Source organism: Fundulus heteroclitus, chromosome 4 (genome assembly GCF_011125445.2).
Source record: "Fundulus heteroclitus isolate FHET01 chromosome 4, MU-UCD_Fhet_4.1, whole genome shotgun sequence".
In the NCBI taxonomy this organism is placed as follows: Eukaryota; Metazoa; Chordata; class Actinopteri; order Cyprinodontiformes; family Fundulidae; genus Fundulus; species Fundulus heteroclitus.
The window spans coordinates 30,633,915-30,657,986 of NC_046364.1; the positions used below are offsets into that span (position 1 = coordinate 30,633,915).

Sequence of the window (24,072 nt, forward strand, 5' to 3'; positions counted from 1 at the left end):
CTTTTTCTTCTTTCTTTTCTCTTTTTTTTTTTTTCACAGCGCCCAGCAAACGGAAGATAAGACGTACCGGGGGAGAAGGTGTGAGCGGTCCCAGCGGCGCCGCAAACGCATTCATGGAGCGCCCTCTGTTGGACGAAACGAGCCGCTGACTGTGTGCAGGAGTTCTTGACGTGTTGCACAAGCTGATGGCTGTCAAATGCTGCGTGCGCTGAGGGGGTGACAAGTGCAGGAGAAAACTGTGGAGATATGGCAAAAGTGATGAGACGAAGGAACTTATCTTGGCTTACAGCCGCATGAGGCGGGAGGGGAACAGGTGAGAACTACTGAGTCGTCAGAGAGTTTGTTTTAATATATATTATAAGATATATAATATATATATATATATCTATATATATATTATATATAATATAGAATATATATGATATATATATAATCTATTATAAATATAGATATATATATATATATATATATATATATATATATATATATATATATATATATATATATATATATATATATATAATTGGTAAATGTTGTATATTTTTGCAGAACCTTAAAAGTCGCAGAAATAATACCTTATCGGTTTAATATGCTTTAAAAGTTTGTTAAAATGCAGAGCCTTGTGTTCATGTAACACATAGAATGATAGTGTATAGAATAATAATCATAATCATAATAATTATTGTATCACATTGGTGATTTTGGTGGATGTTTATAGAGTTAAACTGTTTTAGATGCTTGTAATTTTTTTTCCATGAACGATTTTCAAATTGGTATTGATGATTCAATATCTTAATTGTTTTAATAGATTTAGTTGTTCTTAAATCTTCCAAAAAAAATTACAGATATAGTTTTCAAGAGATTTATTTATTTATTTATTTTACATTTTTATATACAATTTTTTTATTAAAAAGTGAAGAAAAAAGTCAACGAATAGATAATAAAATAGTGTATTTAATTAGTGACTCTTCTAATTGTTCAGCGCAACAAGTGGTTTTTATCTTCACTCAAGTATGTACTCGATAGATTATTTTATGATCTCAATGATCGTAAAATAAACCGGTCTTTGTAAAGGCTCATCATCTTTCATAAAATGTTGCATAGCTAAAGATAAACTATTTATATGTGAATTTCATTGTATGAGAATTAGTTTCTCAATGAGGTTTAACCTGTATAAATCAAGGTCAGTAAAATCAAAGAAACCCCACACTGTAAACGATGTTTCAAGTTTATAATTACTGTATTGAAAACAGTCCCTTAATGATCATGTATAGTATGTGACTATAATTACTGTCTAATAGCAAAATTAACCTAGCATTACTGTTTGTATGACCAGTTTATATGCTGTTACAGTAAATCTACAATGCATTCTGCGAAAATGCTAAATTGCAACGTCTAAAGCAGTGTAAGATTAACTAATTGCAGAAAAAAACGAAACACAGAAGGCAACAGTTACTGACTTAACTTATGCATCTATATATTTTTTGACTGATGTCATTCTTTATGTTTTTACACAAGTAAAATACACCGTTTCTTTATGATGAATTTCAACAATCACTGAAAGCATTTTAAACAGGGGGCATAGGCAAAATAGCATTGCTTGGTTTTACCGTGCAGTTGTTGGTGTACAGTAATTATGCCTTAGTGTGGGGACATTTAACATTAATTTCCCTGTAAAAATAAATAAGCTCTGTTTCCACTATAGAGACACTGACGATAAAGTGAGTTATTTAAACATTAAACAATTTTAGAGTGCAATGAGTAAAATAAATTATCTCATGTTCCTCTTAAAGATCTTCAAGGTCGTCAAATAAAAAAAAAGTTGATGAAACATCCCCGTTTTCTGGGTTGCGTTAAGTATAGATAGTTTTATTTTTATATTTATTGTTGCAAACTGCCTAGAAATCCAATCATTGTAATTCAACGACCAGAATCATTTGAACGATTCTTGTTTCGGTTGGTGCTGTGCTGATTTGGAGCCGGTATTGTAATAAAAAAATAATAATAATGTTGTTGTTGTTTTTTTTTAAAGTGGACCCCTTGTGGTTATCCCGGGAATCAGACGCAGGGAGCTTAACGCGTCCGACAGTGGGAGGCGACAGCCTGCGCCCTCCGCTCCTCGCTGACTCCATCAGAGTTGCTGGCTGTTTGTTGTGGTCGGAGGAAGGCATCAAAGAGTCGCAGAAAAATAACAGCAAGCAGCAGCAGCAGCAAATCATGGAAGATGAGAGGAGGAGGAAGATGAAGGAGAAATTTGGCCTGAGGCGGGACGTCCTGAAGGAGTTCCTGGCGGAGTTTCTGGGGATCTTTGTCCTGATAGTGAGTATTATTCCTCCCTCCCTCTGCACCTGTCAGCCAGCTTAGACAGCCGCTCTAAAGCTGTCAGGCATTCTGCTAATAAGATGCCAGGCACAGTCTCTGCGGACTGACTGCTGTCCCTCAAATGTCTCTGACAACAGATCATTGGAGGCTCTCTATTTCACGTGACAGACTGTCCTGAACAAAAAAAAAAAAAAAAAAACAGCAAGATGTGACTAATGCAGATCTCATAGGACTGTTTTCTCACATAAAAGGTGTTTCTTATGATCATAATGTTGCACAATATACAAAACAAACAGAATTATGCAGCTTCAGCAAATTATAGCGGTATAAAATGAGCTTAAAGAGTTGCCTGAGCCTCCACCTGAAAACCCTCTGAGCTCCAGCTGTCACCTCAAAGACAAGAAGAAAAAAAAGAAAAGTCTGCTTTAATGTCTGCCGTGGCCCATCAGAGGGGGCGAAGCAGCTTCCACAACAACCCCACTTATTTGTGGATGACCGCTTTCGCCTCAACACTTGTTTCCCCTCTGAATCACTTGTGCCTTTTACCTAATAAGTGAGGGATTAATTATTGTTTTGAGCTCCAGCTTGGACGAATTGTCTGTGGTAGTCGGAGGCTGTTTGTGGACAAGCGGGCTAGTGTTAATGGTGAGCCTAATTGGAATGATTAAAAACAATGAGCCTTTTCTAGCCGCGCTCTTTGTGTTTTTTTGTTCTTGTCTGTGTCCCAGCTCTTTGGATGCGGTTCAGTGGCCCAGACGGTGCTGAGCAAAGGGGCTCTGGGAGAGCCGCTCACCATCCACATCGGTTTCACCCTGGGAGTCATGATGGCCGTCTACATGGCGGGGGGAGTGTCAGGTAAGAGAGGCTCACGTGTGCACCTGTCAATTGGCAATAGATCGGAATAAGACAGCCTTTCTCCAAATCGTCTCTAAATGGTGACTGAGAAGTTAAATACAAAAAAAAAAGAATGTTTTCTGCTCATTAAATGGATCCAAACCAAGAACTCCTCCATAAAGGTTAGGAACAAAAGCTTTGATGCATAAATGACCACAATCATGATCTTATAATCCCTTCCTTTTGTTCTGATTTCAAATATACAATATACACTGTCAAAGAACCTGCCACACAATCTGTTTTCTCTTTATGTGTTGTTGTCCATTTAAAAAAAAAAAAATCAGAATAGGTCAAAATATGAGCCAGCGGGTCAGACCTCAAACATAATCAGAAATTGATATTGGCACACAAAGTTTGACTGGTGCATCTCTACCCATTTTCCCCTATAAATAGGGATTATGAAATTCCAGTAGAGTGCACACCTTATTACGGTATCGTGGTAAACGAGCAAAAATAAAAGCAATAGCATAAAATTATCTCTGGTTTCATTTAAAACAGAACAGCAGCAGTTATTCATTGTGCGGCTAAAATAATGTAACACATTGATTATTACAGCATCAATTGCCGGGCGTTTGCATCTCGGAGAGGCCCCAAAGGTTGGCGGTTTGAAACTCGGTCTGTCACTCTGGGTCCGTGAGCAGGACCCTTGACCACAGTTTGCTCTCCATGCGCCACAAAGTGTTGGCACAGAGAAACATCCCCTCCAAGGGAATATCAAGGGAAATGTTTATTATATATAATAATAAAGACATCTATACGTTTTAGCATCAGGGTCAGACATACTTTAATAATCCCAGAGGGATATTACTCAATTTCCCTCTGGGATCCCAGAGTTATTAAAACAACTCTGGGATATTTTAAGTATCCCAGAGTCACATTATTAGTAATTATAGTCACATTATTTTAATAGGTAGATTTAAACAAAGATATAGAATAAAAACTGGTTAAATTTAGCAGTAGTGGTCATCGGGCAGAATATTATGGCCTTTTTGTCATTCTGCTCTTTATACAGCATCACTGAGAGTCTAACAAGCAGATATTAGCAGTTTGTTTAGCCAGGCTGTCACAGTCGGCCTAATGTGTCCTGTTAACTCTACTATTAAAATATTAACATGGCAATGGAGCGTTGCCTTAATTGCTTAATTGGTGTCAAATCGTAGAACTTTATTCAGCCAGCTGACCAGCAATGCACAGCACCACATGGGGGAGGGGGCAGCACTCTGCACCTTACAGCTGAGGAATTTCCTGTCACAGCAGGCCTTTTTTCTGCCATTTCTGATACTAAATACTTGTTGCTTAGAAACCCTATTTTATCTAAACATGGCTGTACCATAATGCTGGTAATTGTCCCATGCTTACTCACAAGTTTCTAAGCAAAATATTCTTTCAGTACCATCAGGAAGCAATAAAGCAGTCCATTAATTTATGGTTGCAGTATGTCTAGTGGCATATCCTTAAGTTTACTATGACAGAGACAGAGAAAATGTATAATCTGTTAATTTGATAAAGTATTAAACACATTCAGTGAATTAGTTCAGCTCTGTCTGCAAGCACGTTGGCTTTATGTTGGCATCACACTTTTCTCTTCATTTCTTTTCTCAAATTATTTTTTGTTACGCTCTACACCATGCCATTTTTGACAAATGTGCAATACGGGACCCAAATAAGCCCTTTCCCAGCTATAAATATCAGTCAGGATAAAATATGCTGCTCATAAAATAAAGCGAACACTAAAATAGCACACGATAGATCTGAATGAATGACATATTCTTATTTAATACTTTACATAGTTGAATGTGCTGACAGCAAAAATTACACCTAAATTATCAATGGAAATCAAGTTTATTAACCCACTGAGGTCTGGATTTGGAGCCACACTCAAAGTTAAAGTGGAAAAACGCTCTACAGGCGGACCCAACTTTGATGTAATGTCCGTAAAACAAGTCAAAATGAGGCTCAGCAACATGTGTGGCCTCCACGTGCCTGTATGACCTCCCTGCAACGCCTGGGCAGCTCCTGATCAGGTGGGAGATGGTCTCCTGAATGATCTCCTCCCAGACCTGGACTAACGCATCCACCAACTCCTGGACAGTCTGTGATGCAACGTGGTGTTGGTGGATGGAGCGAGACATGATGTCCCAGATGTGCTCAATTAGATTCAGGTCTGGGGAACGGGCAGTCGGTCCATAGCATCAATGCCTTCGTCTTGCAGGAACTGCTGACACACTCCAGCTACATGAGGTCTAGCATTGTCTTACATTAGGAGGAACCCAGGGCCAACTGCACCAGCATTAAGGTCTCATAATGGTTCTGAGGATCTCATCTCTGTACCTAATGCCAGTCAGACTATATCTGGCGAGCACATGGAGGAATTTGCGCCATCCAAAGAAATGCCACCCATCACCATTACTGACCCACTACCAAACCGGTCATGCTGGAGGATGTTGCAGGCAGCAGAACGTTCTCCACGGCGTCTCCAGACTCTGTCACATGTGCTCAGTGTGAACCTGCTTTCATCTGTGAAGAGTTCAGGGCACCAGGGGCGAATTTGTCAATCTTGGTGTTGTCTGGCAAATGCCAAACATCCTTCATGGTGTTGGGCTGTAAGCAAAACCCCCACCTGTGGAGATCAGGCCCTCATACCACCCTCATGGAGTATGTTTCTGATCGTTTGAGCAGGCACATGCACATTTGTGGCCTGCTGGAGGTCATTCTGCAGGGCTCTGGCATTACTCCTCCTGTTCCTCCTTGCACAAAGGCAGAGGTAGCAGTCCTGCTGCAGGGTTGTTGCCCTCCTACAGCCTCCTCCACATCTCCTGATGTACTGGCCTCTCTTCTGGTATTGCCTCCATGCTCTGGACACTAGGTTGACAGATACAGCAAACCTTCTTGCCAAAGCTCACACTGATGTGCCATCCTGGAAGAGCTGCACTACCTGAGCCACTTGTGAGGGTTATAGACTCCGTTTCGTGCTGCCACTAGAGTGAAATCACCACCAGCGTTCAATAGTGACCAAAACATCAACCAGAAAGCAGAGGAACTGAGAAGTGGTCTGTTGTCACCACCTGCAGAACCATTCCTTTATTTGGGGTGTCTTGCTAATTGCCTCTAGTTTCCACCTGTTGTCTATTCTATTTGCACAACAGCAGATGTTATTGATTGTCAATCAGTGTTGCTTCTTAAGTGGACAGTTTGATTTCACAGAAGTGTGATTGACTCGGAGCTACATTGTGTTGTTCAAGTGTTCCCTTTATTTTTATTTATTTTTTTTTTAACAGTGTATAATGCTGCATTCCAGAGGAAATCACATTTCAGCTCACAGGATTTTCTTTGTTTGTTTTCTGACAACAAGAAGAGATGCTTAATATTTTTGGCTGCATAAGCATTTTTTTAAAAAAGCATCTCTAAGCTTCTTTGGGACACTGCCGTCTTTATCTAAGCACATAGGTACACTATGAAAATTTGTTTCTGAGGGTATTAAAAAGTAGAAACTCAAATGTTGCAAATTCAATCAAGTGTATAAGTTTGTAATTCTAATGTTCAAAATTGTTTAAATGTGAACATTTTAATAGAATCACATTTGATCAACTTATTTGTTTTGTTGTAAGCAGAGAGCAGCAGGGCTAATATGCTTCATATGGGTTGTATAATAATCCTTCTGAGTCCCGCGGTTGAGCAAATTAGCTCTGTGGGCGTTTGTGTCACTGAACGCCACATCATAGCGGTGGTTATCACAGAAAAGGCTTACAAGGAATGTATATAAAATGTATTACTATTCAAGTAATTATTCAAAACATGGTAGAACAAAGCATACTTTCATCATTTGTTTGAATTGAGCAGTTTTAGTTGAGCAAATAGATTAAATAAGTTGTAATATGACAAATTTCTTCAAGTGTCTTAACGGTTGAATTTAGATCATTTATATTCAGAAATGTGAGTTAACTATATAACCCCAAAATATATCATTTTTGATACAGGATGTTCTACCTCTACCTCTTTACCCTGACACAAAACATTTGTGGTCAGAAGAATTGAAATCTCTGTATAAACAGGTCACTGGATGTCTTTAAGCCAAGCAAAACAAAATCCCTTGAATGTATTTATATCATTCTTTGAATCATAATTGATACATTAGATGCTAATGGTTATGTATGCTTAAGTTTAAAATGATTCATACCCTTATCAGCTTTACATTTTCAGTGATAGTCGTTCAACCAGGAGGTTTATTTCTGACATCGGGACATAAAATATGATAAAACAAGATAAAAGGAGTACCAGAATCGGCCTGTATTTACATTGTTATTTAAAATAAGGCATATTTTAAATAAAATATTAAACCCATATACCCTTCTAAGTAATCTTTTAAATGGATCACAACAAGCAAACCCTTTCTATAATGGAGCAGCTTTCTGCATGTACTGGTATTTTTTACAAGTTATCTTTTCTTGATGGGCTTCAAGTCTTTGAGGTTGGAAGGCCTCCATGCTATCAGCCTAATCTGCAGCTCCCACTATAGATGTTCTATGGGATTCTTGTCTGAAACGTACAAAACGTTATTACTTCCAGACAGAAGAAATAAAAAAAAAAATACTTTTAACCTCAATCTGTCAGGTGTATGAATAGGTTTAACTGTATTTATAGAATAGGTACAATACCACCTCAGGGTTTTGAGGAAATTACTAAGGTAGTTAATGAGGTAGTAGTCGTTGAAAAATGTGATTCAGAAATGGTACATTTTGGTAACAAAATCACTACTTTCCTCAAAAACCTCCTGTGAGCAATCCAAACTTATGCTTGACCCCTTGGTGGAGGACCTAAGTGCTAGATGGCCAAGATGGCTGCTGCACCTTCTGAGAAGCAGAGGTTTCATGAACTGTAAAGTTTTTTTTGGAATCACAACAACAACAAAAAATGCATTAAAAATAATTCATATTGTCCAGTGAAAATGGTGTCTATCAATTGTAATACTTTAGGTATAGAGACATATTTAACAGGTTGGTGCATACATTGCTTTTACAGTTGTTTTTTGTATGTGTACTTTCAAAACTAAAGCAAAAAAAAGAAAAATCCCCAAACCCTAAACTCATTTAGACTTGAATACAGTAGAAGAAATATCTATATTATTATTATTATTGTAAATGGTTAATGTATGTTAAAATAAACATGTAAAAGCATGAATATCTGTAAATGTATTTATTTAAAAGCATCCTATAAAAACTCAGAATTTTCTAACAACAGTTTTCTTATCATTGTTTCTTATATTATGCTTCAAAATTAAATGTTACTAAAAAAAAGATATTATGCAATTTATTACACAATTTTACATTTTTGTCTAACAGTTTGTTTCATCAGCATATGAATGTTTGGCTGCGTGGGGCAAATTCAGTGTGTTTCTTCTGGTAAACTAAAACTCCACCCAGATCCTGCTGGGAGGAGAAATCTAAAACACAGAGAGCGAGCAGGAGAGAGGGAGACTAAATGAGGCATTTGAAGGCATAATAAATGATGAAAGGAATAATTAATCAAGTTTGAAAGAGGAGAGTGCAACCAACCTGTAGCTCTGTCCTGTGGTATAGAAAGCCATTAGCCAGCTCCTCTAAAGTTGATCACTGTACGCCTGGTTGGTCTGTGTAAAAACACAACTGCAGTAATTAGGTCTTTTTTGTAGACGGTAAAGTCCGAATATGTATGCAAACTACAAAAAAAAAAGTGAAAAATATAGTTTTTCCACCCTGCTTCCTCAAAAATAAAACTCTTGACATGTCACTCCTGCAGAAATTTCATGACAGCTTTGTATATTTTGGCATATATGTCAGTAGTTTGGGAGTTTCATGGTTTCAGTGTATTTGAGGAAGCGTGTCTCTCTTTAGAGAAAATCCTCCGATTAACAAAAGATCAAACCATGAATCGGTGCTGAAGATGAACGTTGCAATTATTCACCAATCGCCTCCCCATTAAGAGGAGTCTGAAGACTTCAGAAGAATAGCAGAGAAGCCTGAGGACAGAGAGGTTAATATATGGAAAGCTTTTGCTGCATGACTGGGCCATTTAGTCCCGGGGTCCACAGCTCGGTGGGAAGCTTCTGTCCAACGACATCTCTGAAGATGATCATAGGTATTGGACTAATGAGCTTTACAGGGGCATGGGTCTGCGGAGATGAGGGGGGTCAGGTGTGACAAGCCTGGCTTTCTGGGCTCCCCTGGCAGAGTGGCCCCATAGGAGAAGAAAACACAATTGTGATCACTTTGTAGTCCAAAGATTTTAGCTGACAGTGTACCGTAAGTGTGACACATCATGGTCACTCTAATGACCCGCAGTCTACGTGTGCCTTAAGCAGATTCAGGCAGATTATGTCAGATGCAATTCAGGCAGCCAGGGCTGGCTGGTTGTCGTGGTCAGTGTTTGTGAACAGGATGGGGCGATTAACAATGGGCGCATGGCTGATACCCCCCAGTGGTGTTAGCCCATTGAGGTCAAAGCCAAGATCCCAGAGTGTTAAATAAATGACCCCACACTTGGTAACAATTGGCTGGAATGTGCACAACACTTCACTTCAGGACAAAATATGGGAAAACAGAGCAGAGGGAGCGCAAACCCAGAAAAGACAAGAGACAGAAAATTTTGGATTATTGGTTGGTTGGTTGGTTGTTGTTTATTTTGGAACATGATATGATTTAACAATGTTTACATTTAATACTTCATAAACATACATCATGTTTCAAAAAGGAGTAGGATGAAGCATAAGCTTATTAAGCCCTACCCCTCAGTTACATGTGTCATGGAGATAAAGGACAAATATTTACAGTAAAACAAACAGTATACCAACTTTTTATATATTACTCTTTTTTGTATTCATCAAAAATACTTTTCTTATATTCTTTTTTGAATTGCTGGATGCTTTTACATTGTTTAATGTTTTCAGGCAAGCTGTTCCAGAGCTTCACTCCGCTAATTAATAAACTAAAACTTCTTATTATTGAACGTGGTTTGGTGGTGATTGCTGGATTCACAACGCACTGAGATAACCTCAAGTTGTGGTCTTTGGAAGGTTTTGCAGAGCAAAATAGTTTAAATCTAACCTTAATTCTACAAATATGCACAACAAAAAAATAAATAAAATTGGAAAAATGTGAGAACTGTGTGAGAAAAACTATGTGAGCAGATCAAGTGCTCTTGATCAACATTTCAGCAAGAAATGATTGGTGTGCATCAATTTGGGAAGAGTTATAAGCCTTTTCCAAACACCCAGAATCCCTCATTTGTCACTGACAAAGATTCAGTCGCAAGTGGAAAACATGTAGAACAGCTGGCAATCTTTGAAGCCCCTAAAAAGTTCTGGTTTAACCAATGACCTTCAAAAGTCACACATTTAGGGAAATGAAGTCAACCTGTGTGCGATCTAAGTGTCACATGATCTGTCAGCATAAACACAGCTTTTCTGAAGGGCCCCAGATGCTGCATAGCCACCAAACAAGGGGCATCACAGCCACAAAGACCAAGGAGCTCTCCCAACAAGTCAGGGACAAAGTTATTGAAGAGTACAAGTCAGGGCGGGGCTATGAGGAAAATATTAAAATCTTTGATATTCTCCCAGAGCACCATCATATATATCATCTTCAAATGTAAAGCAAGTGGCACCACAATGAGCCTGCCAAGAGAGAGCCCCCCCCCCTCCCCCCCCCACCAAAGCTGTACTCTCCACAGAGCTGGGATTTATGGAAGAATGACCAGACAAAAAAGGCTCTACCTAATATTAAAAGTAAGACGAGATGCTTTAAGTTTCCTAAAAGGCATGTGGGAGACTCCTCAAATGTATGGAGTTAGGTGCTCTGGTCAGGTAAAAAAAAATTAACTTTTTTTTTGCCACCAAGGCAAATGCTGTGTCTGGCACAAACCAAAAACATCCCATCAGCCCAGGAACACCGTGCCCACAGTGAAACATGGCGGTGGCAGCATCATGCTGTGGGGATGCTTCCCAGCAACAGGGACTGGGAAACTGGTCCGAGACGAGGGAAAAATGGATGGTACTAAAGTAGCACCAAGGCACATCAGATTAAACGCCATTGATCAACTGATCAGCAAGTAAATGTTACTGTGCATCAATTTAGGAAGGGTTACAAGTTTAACAACCCGAGTCCACCCTTCTCCACTGATAATTATTATTCTCTAGTGGAAAACATTTGGTCCACCTGAACTCATCTCCATAAGAACCTTACTCTTGAGTCAAATGTGAGGCTGAAGGTTGTTCCACATCAAGATCTCTGTGCTCTTTTAGGTCTTGTTCAACTTGAAAATGGCGTGCTTCAAACAAAAGGATGCTGGGAAAACTCATTCTCCCTTTACTTTATTTTAGTAACCTCTTGTAGAGTGAGCAGGTTGAAAACCTTGAATAGCAAAAGATGTGAATTGAACATCAAAATCACTACAGTCAGGAATATTTAGCTGTTACTAAATAATCTGACAAAATAATACCTTCATTAAAGTTGCAATTTAATTCGTTTTTTTTAAATAAATTATATTCAATCATTAAATTAACATTTCTCCTTAGCATGTAGATGTTAAAATAAGTTAAACAATGATACAATGCACTATTTTAACTGAAATGTACGTATGCTGTTTTAGTTTTAACACTAGCAATGCATTAATCATGCAACCAGACGTTATAAATGAATCTTTAACAATTTAAATAAGACATTTCTTACCAATAAATCAAATTTACCAAAAAAGTACATGATCATAAACGATAAGCTCAGTGGGAAACTGAAACTCTTCTTTAACGTCACATCAAGGGACAGGACAATGATCCCAATCATGTCATAAAGTGGCTGAAAAGAAAAAAGTCTGCAAATCTAAATATCCAAAATGGTAAAAATCCGCCACACCAAGGTGATAAAGCCGTTCAGAAAATGCATTTGGTGCTAAAGGTGGATCCAAAAGCCATTAGCTCATGGGGTGGATTTGTTTTTTCAAACAAAGCGTTTCCATTTTAGCTTTAGATTTCTTCATGTCGGGTTGGTGACTATACTGTGTGGGTTTTCACCCTTGAGGTTAGATTTAAATCATGGTAGCTCTCTGTAAAGGGGAAAAAATATTATTATTATTAACTCTTGTTCTGACATTATTGAATCTTCCATGATTCTGTCAAGCTGCTGGACGTTACCGGTGACTTTGTTGAATTTTCCAGGAGCCCATGTGAACCCGGCCGTCTCTTTGGCCATGGTGATTCTGGGGAAGCTACCTGTGAAGAAGTTCCCGGTCTATGTGGTGGCACAGTTCCTCGGAGCATTTGCTGGCTCCTGTGCTGTCTTTGGGTTGTATTACGGTGAGTTTGAACGTAGAATGTGAGGTGAAATGAAGAGCAAAGGACTGCTTTTACATCTAATGGTGTTGCATTATGTTTTGCTGAGTTGAGATTCCCTCCCCTCAGATGCTTTGATGGACTACACCGGTGGAGAGCTCGCAGTTACTGGTGAAAATGCAACGGCCAACATATTTGCCTCTTATCCTGCAAAACATCTCTCGGTGCTAAATGGATTTGTTGACCAGGTGAAGTTCAAAGCATGTTTATTTCATTTGATAGGGACTGTCTTAGAGGGAAATACTTGAAATTGATTGAAGAAAAAAAAAAATGTGCCGTATCATGTATTCAGTATACACACGACAAATATGAGCTTACAATCTGAAAAGTGTGCCAAATTTCATGATTCCTCAAAGATGCACCGAAGCATAAAAATAGGAGAAATAACTACGACAAAAAAGGGATTTTGGAGTAAATAAAGTCTTAAATTTGAGTTTGCTCCACATTACTTGAGATTCTGAAGATGTGCGCTAATCCTCAAGAACAAATCAATATTTACTTGCTTTAGTTTAATCCCAAACCAAAACATTTTAGAAAAATCTAACCCTTAATCTCAAGAAAATGTTTAGCATTTTATTTTTTTTATTTATTTTTTTTATTTTCTTTATTTACCATCCATCCATTGTCTAGGCGTGATTATCCTAGCAGTGTAGCTTGCAGGGTGGCTGGTGTCTCCAGCAGTTACTGGACACTGGAACTGATGTGTGATGTATTTGACACATTTATTTCTCTTCATTTCCACGATTGTCTTGCATCTTATGAAAATCCCAAATTATTTTTCTAAATATTTTGTAGAAAAGACAGATAAAAAACTTCATGTTGGATCTACTCTGGTTCTGTTCCTCTCCCTTCTTCCTGCAGTCTCAGGGACTATTTTTCAAATAAAATGCAAATTGAACTTTCATCTAAAAGGAAGCTTTTGGGCAGTTTAGCAGCAGTGTCCCTTTTCTCCTTAGGCCATGTAAGACAAATGTTGTATGATTACTTATGTTTACATGCTTTTACTAAACACACACACAGAAAAGCTTAAATTATCTTAAATTTAATACATTTATTAAAGCATTTTTTATAAACTCCACCAGGTTATAAACATGTTGCAGGTGTCTTTTCGGTGGTGTCTTTAGTTTTTTTCACAAATTTCCCACTTTGTTCAATAGATATTTAATTTTAAGACACTTTGTGCACTTTAGGTTAGAACTAAATAATTTTGAACACTTTCAAAAGACGGATCGTTCTCAGAACAAAATCATAGAATTACACAAGATGTGTGCTTCCTTTTCTATCACTGTGGATTAAAAATAAACACTCGGAACCTTTATTTTTATAGACTAAGTACTAAAAAGTTTATTAGTGTTTTCAGTCAACATGCTTTCCATGCTGTTACAGATAACTGCAGTTCTAAAAAAAAAAAGGATCCTTTTGATTAGACACTTAAATGTTTTCTTTTGTTTTTATATTCATATATATATTTAATTGTTGTAGCAAATAAATCTTTAAAAAATTTGGTATAATTGCCACTTTGGAAATATTGTGTCATTCGAGAAAATAATGGGATTCAGGAAACTTTCATATAGAAACCGATGAAAGAAAGTTGAGCTCTGAGTTTTGCAAACATTAAATGTTTGAATTTTACGTCAGTTGTTGGCTTTAAACAGCTTTTATGCTTGACAATATACCATTGATGCAGCTAGGGTAGCAAATGTATAAGCAGACATTTGGGGCAGCAAAGTTAAGCTGTCTTATGCAGCGTGAAACAGGAATAGAGACCCCCTAATAGGCTTAGAGAAACACAGGGCGGAGGTCAATGCAGCAGATGAGAGGACTCAAAAACATCCTCTCGAAAAGCAAATTCAACAGCTAAAGCAAACTCAAAGGGTGGCAGGGGCGTGGGGGGGGGCACCCTGCACCCTGCACCAAAGCCAATGCCAGCACCCTGGTCGGCCATTTCAAAGAAGATCAAAGGATCCAAAACAAATTCATTGTCTTCTTCCCCATCTGCCCGGAACAATGTGTTAACCATCTGATGCTTCTGCTTTGCAAGGTCATTGCAACCGGTGCTCTGATTCTGTGCATCCTGGCCATCACTGACAGGAAGAACATCGGCGCCCCAAAAGGCATGGAGCCGCTGTGCATCGGCTTGATCATCATGGCCATCGGCGTCTCCATGGGTCTGAACTGCGGCTATCCCATCAACCCGGCGCGAGACCTCGGCCCACGGTTCTTCACTGCCGTGGCCGGGTGGGGCATGGAGGTGTTCAGGTAATTTTAGCCGTTTTTTTTTTTTTTCCTTTGTGCAATCCTTGGATCATGAGGGGGAAAAAAACTTCACAAGAAAAGGGGTGGAAATGAACTCACTGTTGGAGGAACAGGAAGGGATGGAAATCTGCTCGTTGTTCTCTCCTATGAAGAGCAGCACTTCCAGCAGCATCCCTGTTCCTCTTCAATCTGAATTAATATTTCAAACACAATGCATGTTTTTAAAAATAGGCCTTCGACACTTGACAGTTTCCCCCACATATAAATCTGAAATATTTAAAGGTTCATTACCAAAATAGAACCACTGTACTGTATGCTCCTTGGCTTCAAAGCTGCATGCACTCACTTTTATCTTCACTGTAAGTTATGAAACTAATAAATCATCTAACCTCCAAAAAATATACAGCTCTCTGTAATTATTTCATTAGAGTTAAATTTCAGGGATTTGTGTCCGGCACTGTGATGAGGTTTTGTTCACAAGCCGCACAATGAAGTAATGATTTCCGTTTTAGGAGCACTACGACTGAAAATGCACCTAAATTACACATCAACTTACATTTATTTATTAATGATACTCAGAAACAGGCGTAGAAGTGAGGCTTATGGACACCAAGGAGTGCATCACAATTAAAACTGGCTAAATATCTAAAGACCGAAGCATTAGGAAGATAAAGTCTGTCACATCGTTTAAATAAAACATTTGGTCATGCCTACGTTTCAACGGGACGCGGTATCACCAGCCTTGGTTCTTCAGCATGTTCCAAAACTCCCGCTGGATTCTTAGCAGATTTCTTAAATTTAACAATTTTTTAAATCCCTACCCAGTTTATTGCATATTTTCTCTCTTTTTACTGAAGCAACTTACTGCTTCATGGTTGTCTGAGACATGCATGCATCCATTGTCTATACCCGCTAGTCTTGCAGGGTTGCTGCTACTGGGTGGGGGGGTGGGCACCCTGGACAGGTCGCCTGTCCATCACAGAGCAAGCATGCAGGCACTCGTTAAGACTTAAGGGAAATTAACAGAGACCAATGATTATATCAGAGCGCCCGGTGAGAAATCACCAGTGCCCTGGGAGAACATGCAAACTCCATGCAGAAAAAGCCCAACATGGGATTCAAGCCAGGGACCTTCTTTCGTCAGCGTGAAACCCTGATAGAAACATAAAAATTAAAAAAACAATTTTAATTGTGTAGGGGTTTTTTTAAGCAAGTTTTAATTGTTGGACACAACGATGGTTGAGGTTTGATTAGCGAAAGGATTGTGGATTGAAAAGGGGTTTTAATTTATCTTTCATCATGACTGTGTGAGCCTGAAAAGTTTATAATAATTTTACTTTCAGATGCACTCCTCTTTACGCCCGGGTCTAAGGTGATACAGTTGAAAGATACTGATCAATACCTGTTCAACTACTTTTTTATTTTAGTTTTGCATTTTCATGTTTTCAGCTGTTTTGACAACAACTATGGATAACCCCCCCCCCCCTTCCTGAATCAAATAAATGAAAATAGTCTGCTCATATAATAATAATAATAATATAATAAAACACACATCAGCTGACAGCTGTCAGCCAGTTAGCATCCCGTTGACTCCCGGCCTGCTGGAAGTGTTATCTGCATGGCTGAGCACTCACCTGGTGGATAACCCAGAAGCCAAAGCTGTGATGAAGGTTTTGCTTTTTGACTGCAGTGACACGCTAATGAATGACCAGTGGTAGTTAGAGACAATAGCTGGTCGACGGTGAGGAAAAAGTTAATTGCATAACATCTAAAACGTCAAGTAAAAGCCAAAAGTCGAGCATCTATCTTAAGGTATTCCTCATAGAGAGCACATAAAATGAAATGATGTTAATCCATATAAATGGATTAACATAAAACACCTCTGTACCCTGAAATATGTTTTTGGGGTGTATAGAAATCTAAAAACTTGCCGAAAGCAAGGCAGTTTACCCCTGAGCTGATTCTTGGCCCGGCCATAATGATCTAGGTTTTAATTCACATCCGAAATGGTGTGATCAGGAGAAGGCTGGGACACATTCCTCCGGTCGCCCCTGTCAGCTTCGGTGTTTTGATCGTCGGTAAATACGTGCTGTTTGTGCCTTTGCCCTCTGCGGCCGTCATCCTTGACCCCGCTCTGAACCAATCTTTTTAACCCCTGCCCCTGAAAGCGTCTGTGCATGTCACTGCTTAAACGCATTGAGAGGGGTTGTTATGGTTGTCAAACTCAGAACAAAACACGGCTCAGATAATAAAAGGTGCTTTTTGGAGAGTCCGGTGCAGGCCTGAGTAAGAGGGTTGCTCAGTAAATCTGAGGATTTGCAAAAGCAGTTTCCCTAATTTAGTTAAAAAATGACGCAGAATCTAAAGATTTAACACGGGAGATGTTGCTCTTGATGTGGGTCCCATAACGATCGCTATATTTATGGATGCAGAATATTTGATTTAATGCATTTATAACCTCCTGCCAACATTATTTCTGTAAACCATAACCTTTTATCAGCATGCGCTCATGAAATAGTCGCGACCTGGAGAGAGTGCGCCTCCCGAGCTGATCATCTTAGATTTAAGTCTATAATCCAGACGTCTCCCTCCTCCAGTTTCCTGACTGCCCACAGAAGAGACACGTAGTCTGCGCAGACGACTGTTTACACTTGTTCATCAATCCTTTTACCTCCATTAAAGGCTCACACGATGACACTGACCTGCCATTCTCTGTAATCTCCTTCAGACTCAATAATCGAGTTTAAAGGGAATCAAAATCAGAGTGAGGACACATGATCAACAGGCGGAGCTCCTCAGGTCTATGCTGTAATCTGGATAAGTGTGGTTAACTGGTTAAATCAGGCTGACTAAACAATGTGGGGGGGGGGGGGTTCCTTTGGAAAGTGGAAGATGAGTAAGGAAGAAAGAATAGATCCACAGAAACTGATCAGAATCTCAATAATCCCTGATAAACCCATCATACAGTAAGGGATCGTTGACCAATTTCAGGGTAAAGTCAATTAAATTTAACTGTTGGCCGAACTGTACCAAAATAAAAATATATAATGTATGGCCTTTCAACTAAATTAGTAAATTAAGATTTTAATGATGTCTTTATTAAGGCTAAATTTGGAACCAATGTAAATAAAAAAAATCAATTTGGCCTCTATAGTGCCTAGGACAAGTACTCATCTCCCTTTAACTTTTCCAGATATTGAAGCTTTCAGTTCAGTGAGATTTCATGCAATAGACCAACACTAGATTGTGCACATCTTCACACTGGTACCCTTACAGGATATCCAATGCCCCTAAAAGTTGCCAAATTAATTAAATGAGTCCACCTGTATGATATCTAATCTCTGTGTAAATTAACCTGTTCTGTGAAGGTCACCGATGTTTGTTAGAGAACATTAGAGAACAAACAGAAACCGCGCTGTTCTATTCATCATCTAAAACTGAGAAAGCATGGCACAAATGCAAAACTATGAAGACAAGGGCAACCACCTGAATTTACAGGAGAGCATTAACCAGAGAAGCAGCCAAGACCCCCATGATAACTCTGGAGGAGCTGCAGAGATCAAAAGCCCCGTTGGACGATCATTTGCTCACCCTGAAAGACAACCATGAGAAACCAAATTTATTCCAAGCCATGTAGGAAAGACAGCAAACATCTGGTCAGACGAGACCAAAAATTAAAGTTTCTATGTTAAAAACTATGTTAAAAACCATTCCCACAAACAGCAGTGGTGGCAGCATCATGATGTGGGGATGAGGTTACTTCAACAGGGACAAGGATGCTGGTCAGAGTTTGCAGGAGTTAGATGCAGGATCAACTCAGACGAAAACCTGTTTGAGGCTGCAAAACATTTGAGTCTGGGGTACAACATCACCTTCTATCAGGACAACACTGCAAAAATGGATCTAAAAATAAGTCAAATATTCTTAAAATGAGTGTATTTGTCCTTGATTTGAGCAGGTAAATAAGATTATTTGCCAATGGAATGAGTATTTTGAAACCTAAAATAAGATAATTACACATCCTGCACTTGAAATAAGATGATGGAGATGAATTGTTCCTATTTTAAGTGCAAAAATCTTATTCCATTGGCAAATCATCTTATTTACCTGCTCAAATCAAGGACAAATACACTTATTTTAAGAACATTTTTACTTATTTTAAGTTCCTTTTTTGCAGTGAACAATCAACAGCCAGAGTAGCAATGGACTTGTTTGAAGCACATTTTTACATGTTTCAATGGCCCAGTCAAAGTCTACATCTAAATCTAAAGGATTTGAGGCAAGACTTAAAAAATATCTGTTTACAGCTGTTTTCCATGCAAACTTTTATTATCTACATGTGCAAAGCTAATGAAGACGTACCCTAACAGACCAGTGGATGCAATTGCGGCAAAATGTGGTACAACACTCGTTTTAGTTGCCATCAAAGACAACAACATAATTCATTCTACGGCTTTGAACTCCAGCTGTTTGAGCAGCACATAAACAGTCCTGTGCTGTGTGCAAACATCTGGTCAAGGACTTTTTAAAAGGCATGGACTCTTTTAACCTGACACAGTGAGTCACTCGCCCTAATCATGAAAAAGGGTAAATACTGGACTTTGTGTTCCCCTCAGGGGTCGGATATGTCCGGTACAGAAATATCTGACTTGTGTGTCACTTTCCTCACTTTCTCACCACTCAGGACTGTGCGCTCTGAGCCATTGTCAGAGCCATGGCTGAATGAACTTACGCACACCCTCAGACATAAATGCAGACATGGCAGAGGAGAAGAAGAATGGATTCGCTGTCTGTTTGTTTACATGTACACAGTTTTGACCCAACTGATCCGATTAACTACAGGTACATTTTCAAGCTCTGCCTCCTTTCAAAAGTCTATTTACAGATACACTCCCGCCTCGTTCTTAGGGAGATCTCTGAAAAGCTTCATGCTGGTTTTAAATTATTCCACACTACTAAAACTGCACTTTTAAGTGTTTTTAATGATGTTTTTAAACTCTGGATTCTGGCAGCTCAGTTTCTCTCTTGTTGTTGGACCTGACTGCCGCCTTCATTGCAGTCGAACATCATATCCTCTTACCACGGCTGGAATCATGCGTTGGCCCTTAAAAGGGTCTGTCTTTCGGTGGTTTTGGCCCTACTTATCTGGAAAGACTTTTCCTGTGAACATGGGCTCTCTTCAGCTCAAAAATACCGCCTCTTAGTAATGGTGTGCCTCAGGGCTCGATTTTGGGACCAGCCTTGTTTACACTGTATATACTGCCCATGAGGTCATTGTTTTCAGGGCATAATCTTTAATTTCACTGCTTTGTAGATGGCCTGCAGATTTATTTGCCTTTTAAAGCAGAGACAGACTCCTTTCAGTTGTTATTGTGTCGCAGTCAATAGATAAAACTGCAAAAGTCCTTAAATGTTTTTAAAATGGAATACATTTACACAATTTACATGTTTTGCAGCCCTGTTAGTTACGATGTTGACAGTGCACTGGACCCTATACTCTCTTATTTTAAGAAAAATGTTAAAAACTTTGTTGAGTACCTAGATGATTCTTTAATCTGTGTAGGTGAGTTCAGCGTTCTACTCCAGCTTTTTCCATCTGAGACTCCTAGCCAAGGTAACCAAGGTAGGGAGGAGGTAGCCAAGGTATACCTACCAGCTATTGTCTCAACACTAGTTTTCTCTTTCTGACAGGATCCAATTCTAAAATTATACTTTTTATTTTTAAATCACTGAACAATCAAAGCCCCTTCATACATATCTGAGCTCCTATTTATTGATGCTTTAGAAATAACCACGAGGTCCAGCTAAAAAAACAGTGTTGTCCAGTCCATCTATCTCTAAATCGAGGTGAAAAAGGTTTCTCTGTGGCAGGTCCAAGACTCTGGACTCTGCCTCTAAATATTAGATCTGCATTTTAAACCTCGACTGAAGACACATTGTTGTGGACTGGCTTTCGGTAAATGATAAACTAAACCATTTTGTTTTAACAGGCTTCCTCTTTGTTGTTTTAGCTGTTTTTAGTGTCCTATTGGATTTTTCTTTTTACAATTCTCTTTTGTATTTTTTATTGCGTCATTGTCCTGCATTTCATTTATTTTGGTTCCATTTTGTTTTGTAAAGCATTTTGTGCAGCACGAGTTGTTGAGGACGTGCTTGACCTTGAGCCTGAACAAAGTATTGCCTCAGAGGTGCTGAATGCATATACACGCCACACTTGCATGCCAAAGCATTTATCATTTTCCTTCATATTCATAATTTCTGCCACTCAAAATATCTCTGCAGCAAGTTACTGACCTCTGTGCACTATGTATGCCGCTCAGAATCTGGTGATAACACCTCTACTGGTTGACGGCTGAATACTCAGTAGAGAGGATATTTTTAATAATTCGAGTTGTTGCACAGGTGGCTTCCTTTCATGGTTCCACGCTGGAAGTCACTGAGCTTCTGAAAGCGACCAGCTTTTTTTTTTTTTTCCACTGTTTGTAGAAGCAGTCTGCAAGGCTAGGTGCTGATTCTGTAAATCTGTTATCATGGAGGTGGTTAAAACCACGAATTCAATCATTTAGAAGGTTGACACCACACTTTTTGTAATCTAGTATGTATAGCCCACCGTATGTTAAGGTGTTTGATTCAACAGGATTTTGTCATTTGACGAAATTCATCCATAGATAAAGTCTTTTTGCATGGCACATAGTTCACAAAAAGTCAAATATTTTGAAAATTGGGACATGAGAATAACATAGAATTGCATAGTATAACATAGTATAGAAAGTTTGTTGGATTATGTGTAGTATTGATATAATTAGCGATCCTTTCGTGTCATGTGTGCAGAGCCGGAGACTGCTGGTGGTGGATCCCTGTGGCGGGACCTATGGTGGGTGGAGCGGTTGGAGCTGGGATTTACTTTCTCTTCATTGACTTGCACCAACCTGAGCCTCAGAAACACGAGGACAACAACGTTCAGGACAAATATGACATTATTACTATGACTTAAAGTTTCAACTAAGAGAATCAAAGCAAAGAAACCGAGAGATAATTATTTATCAAAACCAGAAAAAGTATCTGTAACACTTTATTTGAAGGGGTGTACATAAGACTGACATAACACTGTCATAAACATGACATAATACCTGTTATGAACATAAATGACTCTTTGTGAATATTTAGGACTGTTGTCATTAATTGTCATTCGGTAAATTATGACACTATTAAAGCAAAGTTGACAATGTTTAAAATGTCTGTTATGAAAAGCCCTTAATTTAACAAAACCCCAAGCCCTTAAATTAACCTAATCCCCAATCAAGCCCTTATTTTAACCTAATCCCAAATCAAGCCCTTAATTTAACCTAATCCCAAATCAAGCCTTAAATTTAACTTAATCCCAAACCAAGCCCTTATTTCAACCTAATACCAAATTAAACCGTTAATTTAACCTAATCCCAAATCAAGCCCTAAATTTAAACTAATCCCAAATCAAGCCCTAAATTTAACCTTGTCTCTGTTAATGTCAAGTTGTCATAACAAAGACATTTTAAACAATGTCAACTTTGCTTTAATAGTGTCATAATTTACCGAATGACAATTAATGACAACAGTCCTAAACATTCATAAAGAGTCATTTATGTTCATAACAGGTGTTATGTCATGTTTATGACAGTGTAATGTCAGTCTTATGTACACACCTTCAAATAAAGTGTAACCAAAGTATCTTTGCTATAAAGTTCAATCCCAGCCAGACCTGTGTCTAAAGCGATGCATTTTACAGTTTTTTAATCAGTGGCTAGAATACATTTTCCTGACGGACTTTTTCTATCCAGATGAACAGTAGCTATGCAACATCATCAGGTTCATGACGGTCAGTGGAGTCTTCAAGGTACTGCAGCAGTTTTTTCATTACAGTCAAACAATCAACGCAAGATTCAGGATTGGAATTTGAACCTTTATTGTGAGAAAGTTGCTCTTTGCATTTTTCTTTCACATACTTTTTGGGGTGAGGGGTGACGTTCTTCTTTTTTACTTTGTCTTTTGCATGCTTGTAAAAAAATTTGCTTGTTTCATTGCTTTATTGGATTTGAAATATTGCCGCTTTTACGCCATCTACACAGATTATCCAGCCTTAAATCATTTAAATAGTCTTATGTCAGTTTTAATGTTTCTCACCTGAAGATCTGGATTTAGTGTTTAGCTAAAACCTTTTCAGATATATTATCTTTGTGTTTAAGGGTCTATTTTCCAAGCGATTAAGAAGTTATGCATGTTTAGATTGAAAAAAAATCCAGGTGGACCCCATACTGTTTTGTGCCATTTCGACACAGTTTTGGCACAATTTTTGAAATTTGGAATTTATTCTTGAAATTGAAAATGTGGGAGGTTGTTATATATTTGGTAGATACTTTTACAGAGGAGTCTCAGATGAAGATCTGGAATATGATAAGTGTGTATCGGTCTCAGTTGGTCTGCTACAAGCCCGTGTTTGTTGCTAAAGAGCTCAAGCCCCCTTGGAAGGGGACTCACGAGCTTAAGGGGTCAAAGCAAGGAGAATTTATTAAGCCCAATAAGCAACAGGAAATTAATGATTTAAAAAACTGCATGATTTTTGCTTGCTTTCCTTTTTTCGTAAGTGGGGGGAAATATTTAAATTTTGGAGTTTTGAAGCATTTTAGATTTAGTCCCGCATATTGTGTATTTGCAGAAGGCTAGACATTTATAAAGATTACATTCTTCACTGTATCTCATGATTTAAACTTTATTTTAGAGAGCTTATTTGGACCATGTGCAAGTTTACTGTCTTTCTCTGAAAAGCAAAGATAATTGAATGGAGGATAAAGAGGTGGTGCTGTTTGTTGTGAAACACAAATGTGTGGCATGTTAATGTTAGTATGTTTGGTAAATCAGTGCAAATAAAAGTTATTTTTCCACTTCAATGGTTTTATTTCATTTTTCTAAATTGAAGATGTTAAAACAATTGGGAAGATTTTACGAATAAATTAGCCGCCTGCTCATTTTCTTAATCCATGTTACAAGCTGGCAAAATTTCTTCTCTGTAAATTTGCTGGTCTTAAGTATCTTTTCCCAACAGATGATTTACATACATACTTGAGGATTTATTGCATTGTCATGGTGCTGAAACTTTCACTTTCTGGCTTAAACTTGAGAAAACTGTTCCTTTTGGGGTTCTCTGGAAGTGCAAGGAAATCCTAAATTAGATGGGTTTGTTCAAATGTACCAATAAAAGTTCACAT

The 24,072-nt window shown here is 38.5% G+C and overlaps 1 protein-coding gene across 1 annotated transcript; it reads left to right on the forward strand.

Annotated features, from left to right (window-relative positions):
• The first annotated feature begins 202 nt into the window (after nucleotides 1-202).
• Nucleotides 203-21,960, forward strand: aqp9b (aquaporin 9b). The gene is made up of 7 exons (XM_012855183.3): nucleotides 203-313; nucleotides 2,033-2,319; nucleotides 3,051-3,177; nucleotides 12,401-12,538; nucleotides 12,644-12,762; nucleotides 14,616-14,833; nucleotides 21,662-21,960. The coding sequence occupies exons 2-7, from the start codon at nucleotides 2,218-2,220 to the stop codon at nucleotides 21,822-21,824; spliced, it is 867 nt and encodes a 288-aa protein (XP_012710637.2). The 5' UTR covers nucleotides 203-313; nucleotides 2,033-2,217; the 3' UTR covers nucleotides 21,825-21,960.
• The last annotated feature ends 2,112 nt before the right edge of the window (nucleotides 21,961-24,072 follow it).